This window comes from Mycothermus thermophilus (assembly GCF_041956435.1).
Source record: "Mycothermus thermophilus strain CBS 625.91 unplaced genomic scaffold VTJ04scaffold_7, whole genome shotgun sequence".
Classification (NCBI taxonomy): domain Eukaryota; kingdom Fungi; phylum Ascomycota; class Sordariomycetes; order Sordariales; family Chaetomiaceae; genus Mycothermus; species Mycothermus thermophilus.
In genome coordinates, this window is record NW_027191433.1 from 863010 (window position 1) to 880111 (window position 17102).

Consider the following 17102-nt stretch of genomic DNA (forward strand, 5'->3'; position numbering starts at 1 on the left):
CCCTTCATGCATTTCTGTCTATGTGGTATCACAGAGGTCCCTGAAGGTATGACCAGGCATGCACCCTATTTTTACAGGTAGTACCCCCTTCAACTTACCCAACCCTACCAACCTCACAACCAGAGTGATTGTATATGTGTACATACAAGTTAGTGCACACCCCCACCCCTCCTCCCTTTCCTCTTGCCCCTCCCCGCTCATATCCTCCCGTCGTCGTCGTCGTCCTCCCCCTCCATTCTCCTCACCAACTTCTCCCACTCCTTCTCCGCTGGGCTCTTGGACGCTCCCACGGGCCGTGTTTGCCTAATCTCCTCCAACTTCCTCCTCGCCGCTTCCAGCAGAGGCGGCCGCTGCGCTCCGCCACCACCACCACCAGCAGCGGCAGCATCGGCGTGATCCCCCGAACCAGTCACTTCCGTCCCATCAGGCTGCTGCTGCTGCCGTATCGAATCCCGGGAGTAGCCCTCATCCACTTCCACTTCCTCCTCCTCCTTCCTTGGTTTCAGCGGAAGTTCCAACGGACACATATCCGCGGGCGTGCCGTCGGGAAGGAGGGCCAAGTTGTCCTGTACGACAGGCACGTTGTCCTCCCGGGTGTCAGGGACGTCCTCGTCGCCGGCGGCTTCGGAGCGGAGGAGAGCCTGCCTCTCCCACGCAAGCCTGTGCAGCCGCAGGTCGAGGTCGAGGGCGCGTCGCAGGAAGGTGCCCAGGGGAATAGCGGGGGTATGGGTTTCGGCTTTGGCTTCGGCCCAGTCAAAGAAGAGTTCGCATTCCTTGCCAGGGCGTAGGCTGCCGGGTGTAGCGCGCTCGGTGGCGGAGGAAGAGCTGGGTTTTGAGGTTGCAGATTGCTCTGGATCTCGTTGCTTTGCTTCCGCACCATTCTGGGTCTCTAGATTATCATTGCCCAACCACTCTTCAGATGTCCTGTAGTCGTAGAAGAACAATTCCCTGACCCATTCCTCCTTGGTCATCTTACATCCCCCCGGCATCTCCCACAACGCACCCAGCCGCCCGACGAGGCGCTGCGTCTTTTCTGGCTGAACAAGGATTTGCCGCCCGCCGCGTCGTAGCCAGTATACGGCTTTCCTCGACAGGTGCGCATACCTCCAGACGGCGGAGGTCAGATGCGGCTTCTTTATTGTCCGCGCCACGGCGAAAAGCAAATACAAGGTGAGACTGTCCGCGACCTGGTGGTATCCTTGCTCCTCAAACCACTGGACAAAGTCGATGGCGATGTCTGCTCGGTTGTGGTGCTTGCAGTGCGTGATGACCGTGTTGAGCGAAATGGTGTTGGGTTGGGCATGTTCGCTGGCGGCCATGATCTTCAACAGCTGCTTGCATTCGACCAGCTTGCTGTACCGGCCCAGAACGTTGAGATACTTGTTTGCCGTCGAGGTGCGGAGCTGCCAGTCTGGGCCGTACAGCTCTTGCACGCTTGCCAGGAACTCGTCGAGGCTTTGGCCGAGCTGGATGGCGCGGTACATGTCATGTTCGGCCATTTCCTTGGACGCCCAGATGACCATCCTGGGATCGGCAAAATAGTTCTTGTCGGCCATGGCCTTGAGGATGTACCGGCAGACCTCCTCGGCCTCGACAATACGGAGGAACAGGACCCAGGTCCACTCGTTGGGCAAGACGCCCATGCGAAGCATCTGGTCAATGTTGCACGCAAAGGCGAGCATATTCTTGGACGCGACGGCCGTCTCGAGCAGGTCGTTGAACTCGTTGATGCCCATATGCAAGCCCACAGATTTGGCCCGATCCAGCAGTGACCACAGATGGCCGGCGTACGCCGAGCCATGCGGAGCCATGTACTCCAGGGCGCATCGGAGCGCCGGATACGATATGACCGAGGACGCGGCATGGTCGTGGAAGGCCTCGCAGAGCAGGGTCACCACAGCCCGTGAATTGGAACCGCCGGTCTCCGGGCGGGCCTTGGTCAAGGCGGCAACGTATGCGTAGAATGACTCGGTGGTCCACGTTTCGGGCCGCGGTATTTCCTCAACATTCATCCCGAAGAAGCGTTTGGAGAAAAACATCCTGGGCTGGTCGACTGTGCCGGTGTCGGGAGCAAAAGGGTTTCGACCCTTCACCCGATTCGTTTTGGCCAGGTCGGAGTCCCGAGCGCGGGAGATGGTTGCGGGGCCGACAGTCTTGGTAATGTCGTCGATGACGGTTGTGAGGGCATTGTCGAGCCCGCTGAGAATGACGTACGCCTCAGATTCCCCCTCTTCAGCGGCGTTGTCGACTGGGTAATGGAAGGCAGCATTGATGCCTGTCCTTGACCTCATCTCCCACAAGTTGTCTACGGGGTGGGACAAAAGGAGGTCGAGTTGGGACTTGGACAAGGTTATTTTGACGCCCTCTCGGTATTGGGGACTCGCTCGGATGAGGTTTCGGAGAACCTGGCGCCAGTCGCCGGGGGCATTGGTGCGTCGCCTCTTCTCCAAGCGCACCTGCTGTAAAAGGGCTTTATGGGACTTCTGAAGGGCATATTTGCTCTCTTTTTTGTTAGGATAGACGGTCACGGGCTCGAAGACGACGGGGTCCAGGTCGGGATGGCGACGGACGGGGAGGCGATCAAGGCGCTCGATGAAGGAGGACGAGGGGCTGGGTTTGGGTTCGGGGGGATCGGCTTCATGTTGTTTCTCGGGGGCGGTTGAGAGGAAACGGAGCTGGGCCAACAACGGACGTTGATGTTGGTGGTGGTGATAGTGGTGGTGGTAGTGGTGGAGGAGGGGCAAGCGGTGGATGCGACCCAGGGCTAAGCACGCCCTCCATGGCAGTGCAGAGCCGAGGGGCATTGTTATGGACAGGGCATGTGGAATGCGACGGACTGTCGACTCCGTTGAGCGGCCCCGTTGTCAATCCTAAGGTATTGTCAATGGGCCGGGCCAGGGACATTGGAAGCATCATCGCTTGCGGCGCAGAGGAAGCTCTGCAGGACTTGACGTCGTTGCCCCACAGCGCCCGGAGCCCCAGCCGATGGAGCCAAGACCGGGATGGAGCCTCCACTGACGGCCCCGAAGAGCACGACCCCGGAGTAAGAACAGGGTAAGGTAGATCCGACAGTGAAGACAACAGCTTGGGTGAGTATTTTTTTCGAGATGGAAATTCCACCAGGCTATCTTTTATTGGGAACTCTTAATACTTTGTATTTTTTTCCTTCTTTTCTTTTTTTTTTAAAAAAAATAAAAAATACACCAAGGAGTCCAAGCCTTCAAGATAATACACTCATACCCAGGAGGAAGGAAAATAGGAGAACGGCTCATCATAAACCACAACACAATATCCTCCGTACTGAGCCCAGACTGTTGGTGGCAGGGTATCATAGGTAGGTACCTTAGGTATCATATCACATTACGGCTTTACCTCACCCTCACCTTCGACACCCCCATCCTTCTTCCTATCCGTCTTCCCATCTTCTTCCTGCCCGGTCGACGACGCAGCCGGGCATTCCCCTCCCCCTTTCCCACCCGGCTTCCAACCCTGCGGGGGGTCCACGATCCCTATCGAGGTCCCCGCTTCGGCGACGCTCTTCACATCGCTCCAAAACTCCAGCCTCTTGACCTCCTCATCGGCATGCTTGATCGCCGCAGCGAGATGCTCTACCCTCCTCTCCAGCTCTGGCGAGGCTTCATCGTGCCCCTTCCTCTTGTCGCGCTCCTCCACCGCGCGGTTATACACCTCGTGCAATTTGGCTAGCAATGTTTTCCTCGAGGCCTGGAAGACAAACAGCGCCATCATCTCATGCATGTGGTCCTGCAGCCCGGCCAATCCCTCTCGGGCGTTGGCGAGGAAATTCTCCACCGCCTCGATCCTCTCGCGATCGATCCTCGCCGTGCGCAGCGCATCAAGCATCTCATCAACAGTCTCAATAACCACGGGCTGCGCAACCAAGCCCTCGCTGTTGACCGTGCTCACGCTCAACCGACTCGCAACGCTCATCCTCGCCGCGCTCATGCGGCTCGCCGCCCGACTGCTGGCGCGACTCGGGCTACGCTCCCTCGCCAGCTCGGCCGATGGGCGCACCGTGAAATACTCCGGGTTCAGCATCATGGGGTTTTCCGCTGCCCCCTGATAACCGCGGTTCTTTTTGACGCGCTTGCGCGTCCATATTCGGCGGCGGACGAACGAGTTCCACCACCGCGGCTTGTGCCACGAGAACTTGTGGTAAAAAGCAAACGAGTAGGCCCACCCCTCCTCGTCCGTGTTGTCGCCGTGCTGGATGCGCCATTCGGGCCAGGCCCACTCCCAGCTCGGGTCGGGCACCTGGGCCGTCTTGATGTCGGTCGGGCTGGCGCGGCGGCCTTTGGCGTTGGTCCAGGGCGACGGGTCGAGGTTGCCCAGGGCTTTGGGTGAGAAGAGGGGGATTCCGCAGAGGAAGCCGCCGCGTTGGTTTTCGTAGAGGAGGTCGATTTCGGATTCGGCGGTGCGGGGGCGGGAGGATTCTCGCGCAGGTTGCGTCTGCGTCTGTGCCTCCGATGAGGGTCCGGGAAAGGGGGTTGTTGGTTCTAGACACAGCATGCATTGCTTGTCAGTGCTGCGGCTGTCGGTTGGTGCTATGCATGTATGCATGTACAATCGCCGCAGGTTCACTCACGCCTAATCATGACAGTGGGCGGAGCAGCCCTCGGCATGCTGCCCTCTGCCTCGGGCACATCTTGTTGTCTGGATATTGAACGGCCCCTGCTGCCATCCGAGGTCAAGGAGGATGGCCCTCCGAGAGACGAGGACGAGCCGGAGGCTTGGTCATGGTCATCATTGTTGACAAGGTTGATCTCGTGGTCGAAGTCGCTGTCTTTGAGAGGAGGGACGCGTCGGGAAGTGCGAGGGTGTTTGATCCTGGGCATGGCTCCTCATGCCATGGTTCGATTGGTGGATTTCTTGGAGAGTCAGCGAGGAGACGACGGCGCGCGGTTGGAGGCGGGCATTGGACGGATGCGTCGGCGGACCGGAGGCCGGAGGTGTGGAGAGGAGGTAGGTACGGAGTAGCCGAGGAGGAATTCCTTGGAGGAGGAAGAAGAAAACAGAGGGATTTCCCCAAAAAGTAAGAAGACGGTAGAATGCGTAGGTGAGGTGTCAATTGGAAAAATATCTAGTCAAACAGGGCGACAGAAACTAGGAGGACCGTTCCAAGATTACTGCGATGGGGAGGAAACGAGGGATGGCAACAGGATGGATGATGCAGGACCGTTGCCCGGCGTCATGTCGCAGGCAGAGACCGGGAGCTGTGGCCTCCAGCCAAGCCTTGCGGTTGGAGGTGCTGCGCCTTGCTTGCTCGGGGAACCTGGAAACGGGCTCCATTGCTCAATGGCGCCTCGCACAGTGCCTCACAGTGGGCCAAGGCAGGGCCCGCCAGCGGCCAAGTGGGGCCTCTCACCAACGCAGCTTTACGTCATAGGGACCATCCTCTAGCAGTGATGACCTCACAGTAAACAAATTCAACAATCGCTGCAGATCGAACCTTGGAGGCAAAGAAAAAAAGGGATACAGCATGTGATGGAAGATCTGGGCCGTGAACTGTGGACAAAAGATGCTCCAAGATCGAAGATTGGTAGAAAAAGGAGGTTAAAATCATGCAATTCCCGTCCATGTTGACCTGCTGCTTCTACCCCTCATTCCATCCATTGTTGCCGTCATCCCATAGGTAATACAACTCCGGGAACCTGGAAGTTCGACTCTACTCGTATAACACCACCTGGTCATCCCGCCGATCATCCTCTTCCCTTGAAACAAGACAGATCTTGTTCCATCTTGCAGAGACCAGCAAATACCACCAAACGCTTTCAACATCAGACTTCTAGTCATCAACTATCCCATCCACCTCCTTATCTACCACTTACACATCCAACAATCATGTCCCGCTCCAGAGCCCCTCTCGCCATCGCTGCCGCCGCCGTCGGTGGCATCGGCTACTATCTCTACTCAGCAGGCGGCAACCCGAAGGCCGCCGAAAAGAAATTCGAAGGTTCGTTTCCCGCCCTCCTTACCACCAACCACCACATCGCATTTCTCAGAGCAAATCAAAAGCAACATCTAACCTGGACTCTCCCTGCCTCCAGGTGATGCCCGCCAACTAGCCGACCGCCTGAAGCGCGAGATCCCGCCGAGCCGGCGTGATGATATCAGGGAGAAGGTGGACGAAGCAAAGGACCGGGCCGACGCCGCTAAGAGCCGGGCCGAGGCCTACTACAATGAGACCAAGGCCGACGCGGCCAGGAAGGCGGACGAGGCCCAGACCAAAGCCGAGGAGAGCGCGAGCAAGGGGAAGAGTGCTTTGTCGGGTTGGTTTGGCGGGAAGTAATTGAGGACCTTGGATATGCTTGGATCCGAGGTGGATGATGGATTTCATGATAATGTGGTGATATGGTTGGTATAATACAGAGGACAACACACCATGTCGGCTTGAAGTTCTTTGGCTGGTTTGAAAGTGTTGATGAGAGGAAGATTGAATCGAACGGAGGGATGTACTGTACGATGGAGATTCGTTTTAGGATTATATCCCACAAGGTAACATCAGTCAAGTCGCATTCAACATCACACTATTGCAACAGCCAACTACATGAACAACAAAACGTGCACCAGAACTGTATCGTACGTGTTCACCGACGAAATATGTACTCGACAAAGGACACTAACACCACAGGCAAGATGAAACAATTAAATCAACCATAAGCCAACCAAAGCCAAAACCAAACCATATGCTGTTTGGGAGGATGGGTATGGGTATGGGTATGATGGGTATTGCATCCATGCAACTAGAATCACCAGGTGATATGATATGACCTCAGAACAGGGGAGAGACAAAGCAAAAAGAAAGAGAGACTCGAATGAAACCAACACAAATACCCCAGAGCGAAAATGCAATTCCTCATCATGATCAATCATGAACAGGAGAAGGAAAAAGAAACCCATCCAAACACCCGAAAACCATCATCATCATCGTCATCACCACCAATCCGCCAACCAGCCAGAATACCTAAGGCCGGTAGGTAATCCCTTGACTAGGTAACCTCCAAAAAAACATCATCCATCCCTCTCATACCGCCCATTCAAGCAAACACTGTATCCCATTAAATCCCTTCACCACGTTTTACCTATCGACCGTGACAGTCCCGCCCTGGATCAACGCATCCAACTCCCACGGGCTCAGCGTGCTCCTCCTCCGCGAAGACGACGACGACCCTCCGCCAGCACCTGCAATCTTGCTGGTGCGACGTTCCCGCTTACGCGGCGGTACTAGCCCACCATCGGCTGTTGTTGCTGCTGGGAGTTTTGCCGGCGCAACCGTTCGCTTCACAGCAGCACCTTGAGTCGTGTTGGTGGTTGAAGACGCTTGCTTCTGCGTCCGTTTTTGCACCGCCAACGTCTGTTTTGAGGAGGTCTTGTCTTTGCGCAAAGGCTGCCTCTCCTTCCTCCCCTGTGCTTGCGTCGTTGGGGCAGGTTGCTGCGGCCTCTCGACGGGGGACAAACCCAGCTCATCCTCCTCCTCCTGCTCCTCATCATCTTGATTTACCCCCTCCTCCCCAGCAACGCCATCCTCTTCCCCCTCCTCATCATCCTCCACCATATCCACCTTATCACACTCTTCTCCGCCCTCTCCTTCCTCCTTGAAAGAAGAAGCCGAAGAAGAAGCCCCTGTAGCAGCCGTCGCCACGCTCCTCGGCCTACTCCCGTCCTCCACCGACGAGGACGCCGAGCCGCAGCCCGACCCGGACCCGGACCCGGAGGACGAGGACGTCGACGCCGCGGCGACCAAACTCGCCGCCTCACAAGACCGGTTCAGACTTCCCCATTGCGCAGCATCTCCCTGCTCGCCGCCCTCCACACAAGATGGCGGTCGCGGGGGTAGCGTCACCGGCGCGGCCGTGGCACACCCTTTTGACCCCGCAGCGGAGCGAGCAGCCTTCAACTTAGCCCTCACCCGCGCCGCGTCCGCCTCGCGCTCCGAAGCCGCCAGTTTCGCCGCGATGGTCGCCATGTTTACCGGCGATTGTTGCGGCGGCGGGAGGAGGCTGGATCCGGAGGCGGTGGCGGTAACAGCTCCGTTAGCGGCGCGCTCCGGCCGCGGAAGGGGCAGGCGCGAGTTCACGCCACGCTGTGGGGAGCGGGTGGGAGAGGGTGCCGGGGAGGGGTTGGGTCTCCGCGTCGGGGAGGCGGTTGGGTCACCAATGGTGGTGTGTTTGCCGTTGTTGGTGGTGGTGGCTGCGGAGCGGGCGGAGCTGGCCGAGGCGGATGAGGGGGCGCGTGCCGGGCGGGTGGTTGGGGCGGTGCCGGTGCTGGTAGTGGATTGTTTGTCGTCGGACCGAGTGTCGGAGCGGCCGCGGGTTATTGGAGGTCGTTGGGCGGCGGTGCGGAGTTTGGCGGTTGTCGCGGCGGTTGGGCCGGTTGCTGTTGTTGTCCGGGTGGTGGTGGTGGTGGGTTTGGTAGGGTCGGTGTCTTTGCGCTTGGTGGTTGTTACTGGCCTACGCGCGGTAGGGTCGCGCTTCGCCGGAACAGCGGCGTCGGTTTTCTTGGCGGCTTCTCGCCTCTTTGTCGTCGCAGCCGCGGCAGAAGCAGCAGCAGCGCGCGGCTCGAGTTTTGCGGGTGCAGACGCCTTGCTGACCCGTTCTTCTGGTGTCGGGTCCGACGGACTGTTGGTCCAGCCGTCCGGTGCTGAGAGAGCCGCTGAAGGAGGGAGGGCTACTTCAGCAGCCTCTTCTGGCGGCACGGGCCTCAACGACAGCAACGGCTTCTTAGGTGACTGCCGGGGCTTCTCGGCGTGAGGTGGCGGCGGCGGGGGGATCGGGTCTTCTTCGGTGTCGACCTCGTAGGTCTTTTCCTCGGTGATGGCAGGGAACAGGCGGGAGTGCTTCTTGTTGTGATGACGTCCCGGACGAGGGCCCCGGTTGGCCGAGGTGCGTGTTTCCCGCAGATATGGCGGCGAAGCCATCATGAGCGAATGCTGCAGGATCTCGACATTGGGCTCCTCAACGTCCAGCTCGTCGACATCGACGTCGTCGTCCTCGTCGAACTCGCCCTCCTCCTCCTCCTCGCTATCGACTGCCTCGGCGTCGTGCTGCTCAGGCACCAGATCCAGCGGACCTTCCTCTGAAGGCGTCCGCGGACGACCGTCGCCATCCTCCTCATCGTCCTCCTCATCTTCCCCCGACTCTAGCTTCAGGTTGTACCCGTGAGCCGTCTCCTCAACGTTCTTGACTTTGACCGGGCTGAGTCGCAAACCCATCTTCAGCTCCTCGACGTTAACGGGGCGGCCGCTGTTCTGCATCCTCTTGCGCCAGCCATCAATCAAGTGCACGGCCTCCTTCCAGCGGGACTCCATCTTCTCCCACCCATCACGCAGCCGGTGGATTTCGTCCTCGCGAACCACCACCTCCTCGATGGGCACGAAGGACGGGTTGGTCAGGATGGTGCGCAGGTGCTCGAGGACCTCATCCACCTCGTACGCGAGATCCGCCGGGTTCGCAGCCAGCACCAGAGCATGCCCATCGCCGTGCTCGCCCTGGACGCCGCACCCGGCCCCGGCCACCGTATCCCAGCCGCTCATGTCCTTGAGCTGCTCGACGGTCCTCCGAATCAACGCGAGTAGATTCTCATTCTCCTCGCTCAAACTCTTCGCCAGTTGGGCCAAGAAGGCATTGGTCTCAGCCCGCAGGTCACCAACACCACCATGCTGGCCCTCCGCGCCGGGCACAACCACCTCCGGCTCGCCGCCAACATCCCCCACCACGGTAATGCTCGTCACCCCGACCGCCTTGCCGGCGCCCCTCGCCCGTCCGGCCTCCGCGACGGCCTTCTTGAGGCTCTCAATCTGGCGATCGCGCTTGCGGACCTCGTTGGCGCACGCGGCGCGGGTCTGGGCGACGAGGGTGCGGGTGCGCGCCGCCTCCTCCTTGAGGCGGTGGATGTTGGCCTCGGCGGAGCGCAGCTGCGTACGCAGCGACGCCTCGGCGGCTTCGCTGATGCCGGCTTTCCGCTGGGCGTCGGCGCACTTTTCCTGCAGCCGCTGGATGTCGTTGGCCTGGCGCAGGGATTCGGCGCGGAGGGCGCGGAGGGTGGTGGAGAGGGATTCGCGGTGTTCGGCATCGCGCTGGAGGTTAGGAAAGAAGCGAGTTAGTTATCTTTTGTGATGAGAAGAGAGGCAACGGAATGAAAGGAAAGGAAATGCTCACATCGCGCCGCAGAATCAAATCATTGACCACGCTGATGATGCGGCTCATGGTCTCGGACACCTCGCCCTCCGTGTCGCCCGGGTGGGCGAAGTCAATGCTGTGGCCATCGCGCAGCAAGCCCCGCGACAGGAGCTGATTGTTGATGTACAGCGATGCCGTACGCAGGTTCTCGGGATCGATCATGACGGCCAACGTCTCGCCGTCATATCAATCAAACCGGTTTTGTTTTGTTTTTCTTGTTTCGTTTTTCTTCCGAGGGCGTACTTTCGCTTGTCCCCTCTTTGTGCGACCGAAATTTCCGCTCGGACGAAAAGGTTCGCTTTCGCTGGACGCGTCAATTCATTCACGTTGCGGATGGACTAAGAGGTATGAGTAAACAAAAAAACAGACAAAGGAGGATGATGGATAATGCAAAGAGGAACCTGTCCCCGGTGGTGTTCTGTCGAAAAATTCGAATTCCAGGAGGACTTCCAGAGATTGTCAATCTTCATTTCCCGGCATGGGCAGGAACTTGGCTTCAATGCGACGCCGTGGCTGCTGTGTGTCGAGCCGACGTCTCCGCTGTTTGTTTGGCGGGGCGTTGCCGTGGCAGCGAAGCCACCTTGGTATGGAGCCGATTGTGGATCCCAGCCAGTTGTTCTCGGCACGTGGCGCCCAGTCTACCATATCTAACCCTAACCCGACTACACTTCCCCCACGACCATGTGCCCGTGTTTTCCAATGCTTCCTGTGTTCCTCGCGCAAAACCCCGGTTCTTCATCGTGCCATGCCCCTCGTAACCTCGCAACGTCCTGCAGCTTGTGACAGCCGACCCTCGACCGTTCCTCTGAACCAGTCGAATCGGGTCATTCCCCCTCCCGCCCAGCAGCCCATTCTCGGTTTAGCCTCACACTCTATCGACGGCCCGTCGTCCGCCACAGGAAAGCGTCCGTTCGACGTGTTTTGACAGGTTTGGTCCCAGGAACACGCCCACCGCCGTTGGCCCGGCCTTGCTCCACCTCGTCACCGTCTGTCTGGCTCGGCTGCAAGAGGCCGCAGCACACGGGTTACCGGCCGTCCGGTGAGGATAGCTGAAGGAGGAAAGGATCGTCAGTCAAGTCAGTTCGAAACAGAGAACGCGGAGAGACCATTGACCAGCCAACGACAAAAACAAGCAACTACACACGTCAGGAGTGTTTGAGAAGATTATGTTTCGCGGTGTTTGTCATCCTTCGTCTGCTCTCGCAAGAGGAGAGAACCTCTTGGTCGAGCAAGACACTCTGATGGCCCCGCGTGCGTCATCATGGTGTGTAGAGTCTGTGCGGGGAGTAGACAACATAACGAAAACAAGGCACTTACCTACCAAACAAGACTTCTACACCCGCAGAGAGGGAGGGAACAGATTCCGGTCCGGGCTGCCCATCCCTGGGTATCAATAGAGAGAGAGTGTGTGTGTGTACGTGTGATTCCACGTCGTTTCTTCCAATCCCATCTCCTTCCTCACGTCTCCGGGACAAACTTGCCCTTCTTGCTCCGCATAGCCTCCAACTTCTTCCTATCATCCTCAAACCGCTTAAGCAGCTCAGCCTGCTCCTCCTTGCGACGCTCGCGCAGCTGGAACCGGTAGAAATTGGCCAGCTCCTCCTTCCTCTTCTTCTCTTTCTCCAACATCCGGCGGCGGGCTTCCTCAACCTCGGCCTGGCTGACGGGCGCCGTCCGTCCGCCCCGCGTAACGGTAACGAAGCCATCTTCATCCGGTTCGTTGCGCAGCCGCTTGGCAATCTCCGCCGCCTCGCGCTCGCGGTCCGCGAACAGCGCCGAGAAGGCGTCCACCGACGCCTGTAGCGCCGCCCGGTCGGGGTACGACAACCGATTGTGCGCCTTCAACCATGCCGGGCCGAGCAGAGGCACCAGAGGCGCCTTTCCAGCGGACGACCCTGACACGGCGACGCCCCAGGTAGGGTATTTCTTGGTCTTGTGCGCTTTGGCGATGGCCTTGAGGACCTGCTCGACGCTCTTTTCATCCGCGAGCAGCACTACGGCCGTGCCTCCGCTGCGCCGCAGCGGCCGCGACCACGTGTCCGGGATGCGGGCGAGAATCTCTTGCTCGCGCTCCGCCTCCTCCTCCTCGCGCTTGCGCTTGCGGCCGTGGACGCGCAGCAGGATGGCAGCGGACGCGGGCTGCGCTGCGGCCACGGGGGACGGGTTGTTGGCGTCCCTACGCTCGTCTTCGAAGGTGGCGCTCTCGAAGCGGCCCGATCCGACGAGGGAGGTCACCAGGGCTCGTAAGTGCGCCTCGGTGCTGTCGACGGGGACGTTGGTGATGAAGAGGCTGCGCGCGTCGGTCTCGGTTGGGATCTTGGGAGCGCTGCGCCGGACGTAGAGGTGGTGGACGACTTTTCGTGGGAAGGATGGCAATGGTGGAATTGAGACGGGGAGGACTGAGAAGTCCCCTATTGTTGCGGGAATCGACATGTTGGCGGGTGAGAGGATGAGGAGGTTGGGATCGTTGTCGGAGTTAGCGATGGAAGCTTCATGTCCTCGAGAGCTTGATCTCTTCGAGAAATTTTGGCCCCACCTACTTCTTATCTGTGTCTTATCATTGGCCGGGAGGGAGGCTTGGTGCGATAAGGGGCCCTATTTAACCCTAACCCACTTTGGTTGCGTTTTGAGTGTGACCCCTAACCCGAACCCGAACCCCAACCCTTGCGCACCCTAGCCCCTTTCATGACATTAGCCCAGAGAGAGGATAAACGGCCCACCCGCAACCTTTAGCACTTTCCCGGTTCCTCATCGAGTTTTTCATCGAGATATGTTGTGCCACAAGAAATTGTCTCAGATCGACACCTCGAGTGCCGAAATAAAGCCCATTGGGGTGTCACGGCCATTCTCGGTGAAGGCCAATACGACCCCTTGTGCTGAGCATTTCACACTTTTACGAGACGGTGAGAGCACAGCCAACATACTCCGTACACTCCGATTGCTGTTTTCATGCTGTGTTGGCAGTAGCCGGAAGTAGCCGGTGTCTGTCTGCAAGTTGAAGGAATAACGCAATGACACAACAACTCCTGCTGCATCTCGACATTTTCCCTCTTCTGTCTCGCCATGGCATTTCGGAGCGACTTTGAGGAAGAGGAGGCTCTGCAGACACCCATGTTTTTTGCTCTGCCGGAAGACAATGATGACGCAGCATGCCTCAATGGCTGGACCAACCGTTTTCTTCTGCAGGGACCGGACCAACTGCACCGGGATCCTATCCGGAGTTCCTAGAACCATGGTTGTCTGTATGTCAGTCTGGCCCTCCCGATCTCCGCGATGAAGGTACAATGATCCAAGTTTTCCAGCCCTGGGAAATGGACAACTTCCGCGGACTTCGAATAGATATTCAAGCAGAATCGATATCTGGGCTAGTCGAGAGGATACACGTAAGCTCTTCCGTAATATTGAGGTAATAAGCTCACTTCTAGCCTGTCATTTCTAAGAGAATTGCTTGTCTCTCGGTCTGGCTCGGTGTGTCGATATATCATTGCTGGATCTGTTTCCGTGATCTCCCGGAACCTCATCCGATTGCGAGGATCAACACCCGACGGCGCCCCAAAGATGCCCTGACTCCCGGCCCTACAGTTCACAATGGAACTTCTTGTTTAGTAGGGCTGTCCAACAAGTACAAGGGGGTTTCACGACATGTGTAAGGAGGGTAGTGGGGACTCGAGTTAGGTCGTACGGTGACATCTATCGAACAGGTGATTCTGGTTTTGAGGTTCTCAAGTGGCCTGTTGTTGGAATCGAGTTATTAACAAATTGGTCATTACTACCACCAACTCAATCGTGCTCACCGAGAAGTGTACAGGGTTGACTTGGGCCAATGTCAATGGGACATCTTTGCCCGTTGAGTAGCAGAAACCACACACCCCGCCTTGCTCTGTTGAGGTATTCGCCACCGTTGACCTCACCGGCAGGCACACACTCTGGGATAGATATGATGGGCACCAAGGCTATCACATATCGGGAATAACCAGCATATGTCAATCCACGCCAGGATGCGGCTCAATAACCACTTGCCATCTATCACTGTGGCAGTCAGGGCAAGCCAACATGACCTAGTGTAGAGCCCAATGCCAAATCAACCGTCCAGCCTTCATTGCCACCTCAATTTCGGCGATGCACTGTGTGATACGCTAAACCATGAGGCTGAATCCTTCCTTCAGCGCGTTTACCAACGTCCATTGGGCATCGACAACAGACGGTTAGCGCTGATCTCTTCCAATCCCGGCCCCTCATCCCTCCTCACCGCGCTCTCCGAAACTAAATCTCAATCGTTATACACCCAACCCCCCTACTCACGCACGCCAGCATAGCCGTAGCCTTCTCCTCCTCCAACAGAGCCGTCCCACGATGTTCCACCTGGCCGCTCTTCAATCCGACGCGACAGGTCCCGCAGTTGCCGACCTCGCAGCTCGACCCAACCTCATCCTCGCCCAACTCCCTCTTCAGGCTCTCGAGCAGGCTCTCGTCCCGGCCCACCTTGACGACCCTACCCCCGCGGTTGGCCACGATAGCTTCGAACGGCTCCCTCTTGTTTTCTCCGTCAAGCCCGTCCAGCACGACGTCCGCGTCGAAAGCCTCAAAATGCACGTCCCGTTGCGGAATGCCCCTCGCCCTCGCCTCCCGGGAGGCCTCCTCCATCAGCCGCCGGGGCCCGCAGACATACAGCCTTGCGTTCCACGGGAAGTTGGACAGGATGTGTGCCACGTTGAGACGCTTCCCGGCGGAGGCGTCGTAGATGGTGACTGAGACGCTGCTGGCACCTGTAGTAGTCAGAGGAGCAAGAGTTCGGGTACCGTTTCCGCAATTTTGTGTAGCAGCCATTGTTGTTGTTGTTGTTGTCGTTGTGCTACTACCAGCAGGAGGCTCGGTTAACGCGGCCAGCCGCTCTCGGAAAGGCACGTCCCATGCCTCGGAACGCACCGCATAATGGAGTTCGGTGCTGTAGTGGATGTCGCGGTAGCGTTCGAGAAGCGGGAGGAAGGCTGTGATGCCGATGCCTGCGGCGAGGAAAACGTGTTGGCTTGCTGCCTTGGCTAGCTGGCGGGACCCAGCCGGGGGTGGGGTGATGGCGCCAAGCGCGAGGATGTCACCGACTTTTGCCGTGTGGTGGAGGTACGCGGAGCCGCCTCGACTGGGGTCGGCGAGGCCCACGCCGAGTTGAAGGCGAGAACCGTCCTGGCTGCCGCTCACGATGGAGTAGGCGCGGACGAGACCATTAGGGAGTTTGAGTTTAGCATGTGAGCCGGGGCGGAGCTCGGGTTCTTCATCGTTGTTGTTGTCGTTGGCGAGCAGGACGGATTGGTCAACTGCCTCAAGGGTAAGTGATATCACACGGGGGGTTTCTTTCGTCTTCTCCACGATGCGGTAGTCTTTCCAACCCTCTCTCTTCTTTGAAGTTCCAGCCTCCTTCTCGCGCTGGAGACGTCTCTCTCTGGCCTGCTGGCGGGCCACCCTGGCCCGAAAAGTATCAGCGCACTCGGCACCAAACTCGGGGATCGCGGCGAGTTCCTCGTTGGCCGACGCATCGCCCGTGTTACGATGGAGGTACTCCTGTACCCGCTCAATAGTCCACTGAGGATGGGGCCGTTGAACAAGCCGGATAATGTCTCCGGCCTGGATAAACCCCGGGCGCAGAACTCGAAAGTACCAGCCGGTCCGCGACGTCTTCCACGTCAGCGGCGCAAAGTTCTTGATACGAAAGCGATGGTTGAGCTTGAAACACGGCTGTCGTGGCAGGCTGACTTGCAGAAGCACCGAATGGTCATCACCACCACCATTACCTTCATGGTGGGACGTGTCATCATCGGCCGGACCTCCGTTGGTGTGAGCCGACGAAAGCCCGGCAGGAGCCGGACGAGAAATGGAGACGATGTCGCCAATGCAGAGGTTGCGCTCGTTGAGGTGTGCGGTTACCAGATTCTCACCGAACCCGCCAGGCTTGAAGGCATCGGCAGCTTCGGGGAACTCGGCTCGCCAGGCACGATAGTGCGAGCAGCAGTCTGCCTTGCCGTCAGCGATGTTAATTTTGCTATTGGCCTCGGTGCATTGGGATCGTAAAAATCAGCTCACATCCGTGTATAGCCTTGTCACGACCTCCATGAAATGTTGGGTCATGCTCATCACCCTCAAGGCCGAGTTCAGTCACACGCACAGGACCATCGTGGGGTGTCTTGTCGATACCAGAGAGGACGGCTAGGCCCGGCATGGGCCTCATTGAGCCGGTGCGAACTTCGAGGATCACATCGCTTGTGAACGGTGCGTACAAGTCCACTGTGTCAGATGCCTGAGTCGTCATATTGGATGTGTTGAAAAAGTCTCAGGTGGGAGGGGATGGCCGGCCCCAAAACGGCCGCTGTTGGCTCCAAAACTTCCATGTTGCATCTCCAACTCCGGAGTAGGTAAGCGTAAATTGCGGGGTCAAGCTAAGAATGGAGCGGGGGCAAAGTAAATCCTTTCAAAGGATAAGAGCATGGGCTCAACTTTGTTCGCAGCCTTGAGGCTCATAAAAGGGGAAGTTGGTTGCCAGAGAGGCAGAGATGGATGGGTGAAGGGAACATGGATGACCATGAGTTTGCCCCGGCAAAGGACTCCCCGCATCGACTGACCCAGTTCCTACGTCAACCATGGCATTTGACTCTGAGACTCCGAGATTGCGCCAATAATTGCACAGGCGAGAGGTACCTGATTTACAGAGTTCGATTGCGCCCAGAACTACTCCGCATGGTCGGTATCAAGGTGAGAAGGTGAAGGCGGGAGACAAAGAACCGGCATCGCAACACGGCATGCGGTCCCACCGAACACGAAGCTTACACGAGCTTGATAAATCCTTTGCCCTTGCATACGAGGTCAATGCCTCTCGATCATGGACATGAACCTGTTTCTGAACCGTTGAGACGTTTG

General features: G+C 58.1%; 8 protein-coding genes across 8 annotated transcripts; 3 read left to right on the forward strand and 5 right to left on the reverse strand.

Annotated features, from left to right (window-relative positions):
* Positions 1-197: 197 nt before the first annotated feature.
* Positions 198-2804, reverse strand: VTJ04DRAFT_9854 (uncharacterized protein; the record flags this gene model as incomplete). Its single annotated transcript, XM_069368446.1, has 1 exon — positions 198-2804. The coding sequence occupies one exon, from the start codon at positions 2802-2804 to the stop codon at positions 198-200; it is 2607 nt and encodes an 868-aa protein (XP_069214589.1).
* An 80-nt stretch (positions 2805-2884) lies between these two features.
* VTJ04DRAFT_9855 (uncharacterized protein) lies at positions 2885-3338 on the forward strand (the record flags this gene model as incomplete). Its single annotated transcript, XM_069368447.1, has 2 exons — positions 2885-3054; positions 3245-3338. The coding sequence occupies 2 exons, from the start codon at positions 2885-2887 to the stop codon at positions 3336-3338; spliced, it is 264 nt and encodes an 87-aa protein (XP_069214590.1).
* A 22-nt stretch (positions 3339-3360) lies between these two features.
* Positions 3361-4853, reverse strand: VTJ04DRAFT_9856 (uncharacterized protein; the record flags this gene model as incomplete). The annotated part of the gene is made up of 2 exons (XM_069368448.1): positions 3361-4514; positions 4604-4853. 2 exons carry the CDS (start codon positions 4851-4853, stop codon positions 3361-3363), a joined length of 1404 nt encoding a protein of 467 aa, XP_069214591.1.
* Positions 4854-5859: 1006 nt separating this feature from the next.
* On the forward strand, positions 5860-6307 carry VTJ04DRAFT_9857 (uncharacterized protein; the record flags this gene model as incomplete). The annotated part of the gene is made up of 2 exons (XM_069368449.1): positions 5860-5971; positions 6066-6307. The coding sequence occupies 2 exons, from the start codon at positions 5860-5862 to the stop codon at positions 6305-6307; spliced, it is 354 nt and encodes a 117-aa protein (XP_069214592.1).
* A 789-nt stretch (positions 6308-7096) lies between these two features.
* On the reverse strand, positions 7097-10358 carry VTJ04DRAFT_9858 (uncharacterized protein; the record flags this gene model as incomplete). The annotated part of the gene is made up of 2 exons (XM_069368450.1): positions 7097-10093; positions 10176-10358. 2 exons carry the CDS (start codon positions 10356-10358, stop codon positions 7097-7099), a joined length of 3180 nt encoding a protein of 1059 aa, XP_069214593.1.
* A 316-nt stretch (positions 10359-10674) lies between these two features.
* VTJ04DRAFT_9859 (uncharacterized protein) lies at positions 10675-11121 on the forward strand (the record flags this gene model as incomplete). Its single annotated transcript, XM_069368451.1, has 1 exon — positions 10675-11121. The coding sequence occupies one exon, from the start codon at positions 10675-10677 to the stop codon at positions 11119-11121; it is 447 nt and encodes a 148-aa protein (XP_069214594.1).
* Positions 11122-11654: 533 nt separating this feature from the next.
* VTJ04DRAFT_9860 (uncharacterized protein) lies at positions 11655-12629 on the reverse strand (the record flags this gene model as incomplete). Its single annotated transcript, XM_069368453.1, has 1 exon — positions 11655-12629. The coding sequence occupies one exon, from the start codon at positions 12627-12629 to the stop codon at positions 11655-11657; it is 975 nt and encodes a 324-aa protein (XP_069214595.1).
* A 1830-nt stretch (positions 12630-14459) lies between these two features.
* On the reverse strand, positions 14460-16497 carry VTJ04DRAFT_9861 (uncharacterized protein; the record flags this gene model as incomplete). Its single annotated transcript, XM_069368454.1, has 2 exons — positions 14460-16201; positions 16272-16497. The coding sequence occupies 2 exons, from the start codon at positions 16495-16497 to the stop codon at positions 14460-14462; spliced, it is 1968 nt and encodes a 655-aa protein (XP_069214596.1).
* Between the last annotated feature and the right edge of the window lie 605 nt (positions 16498-17102).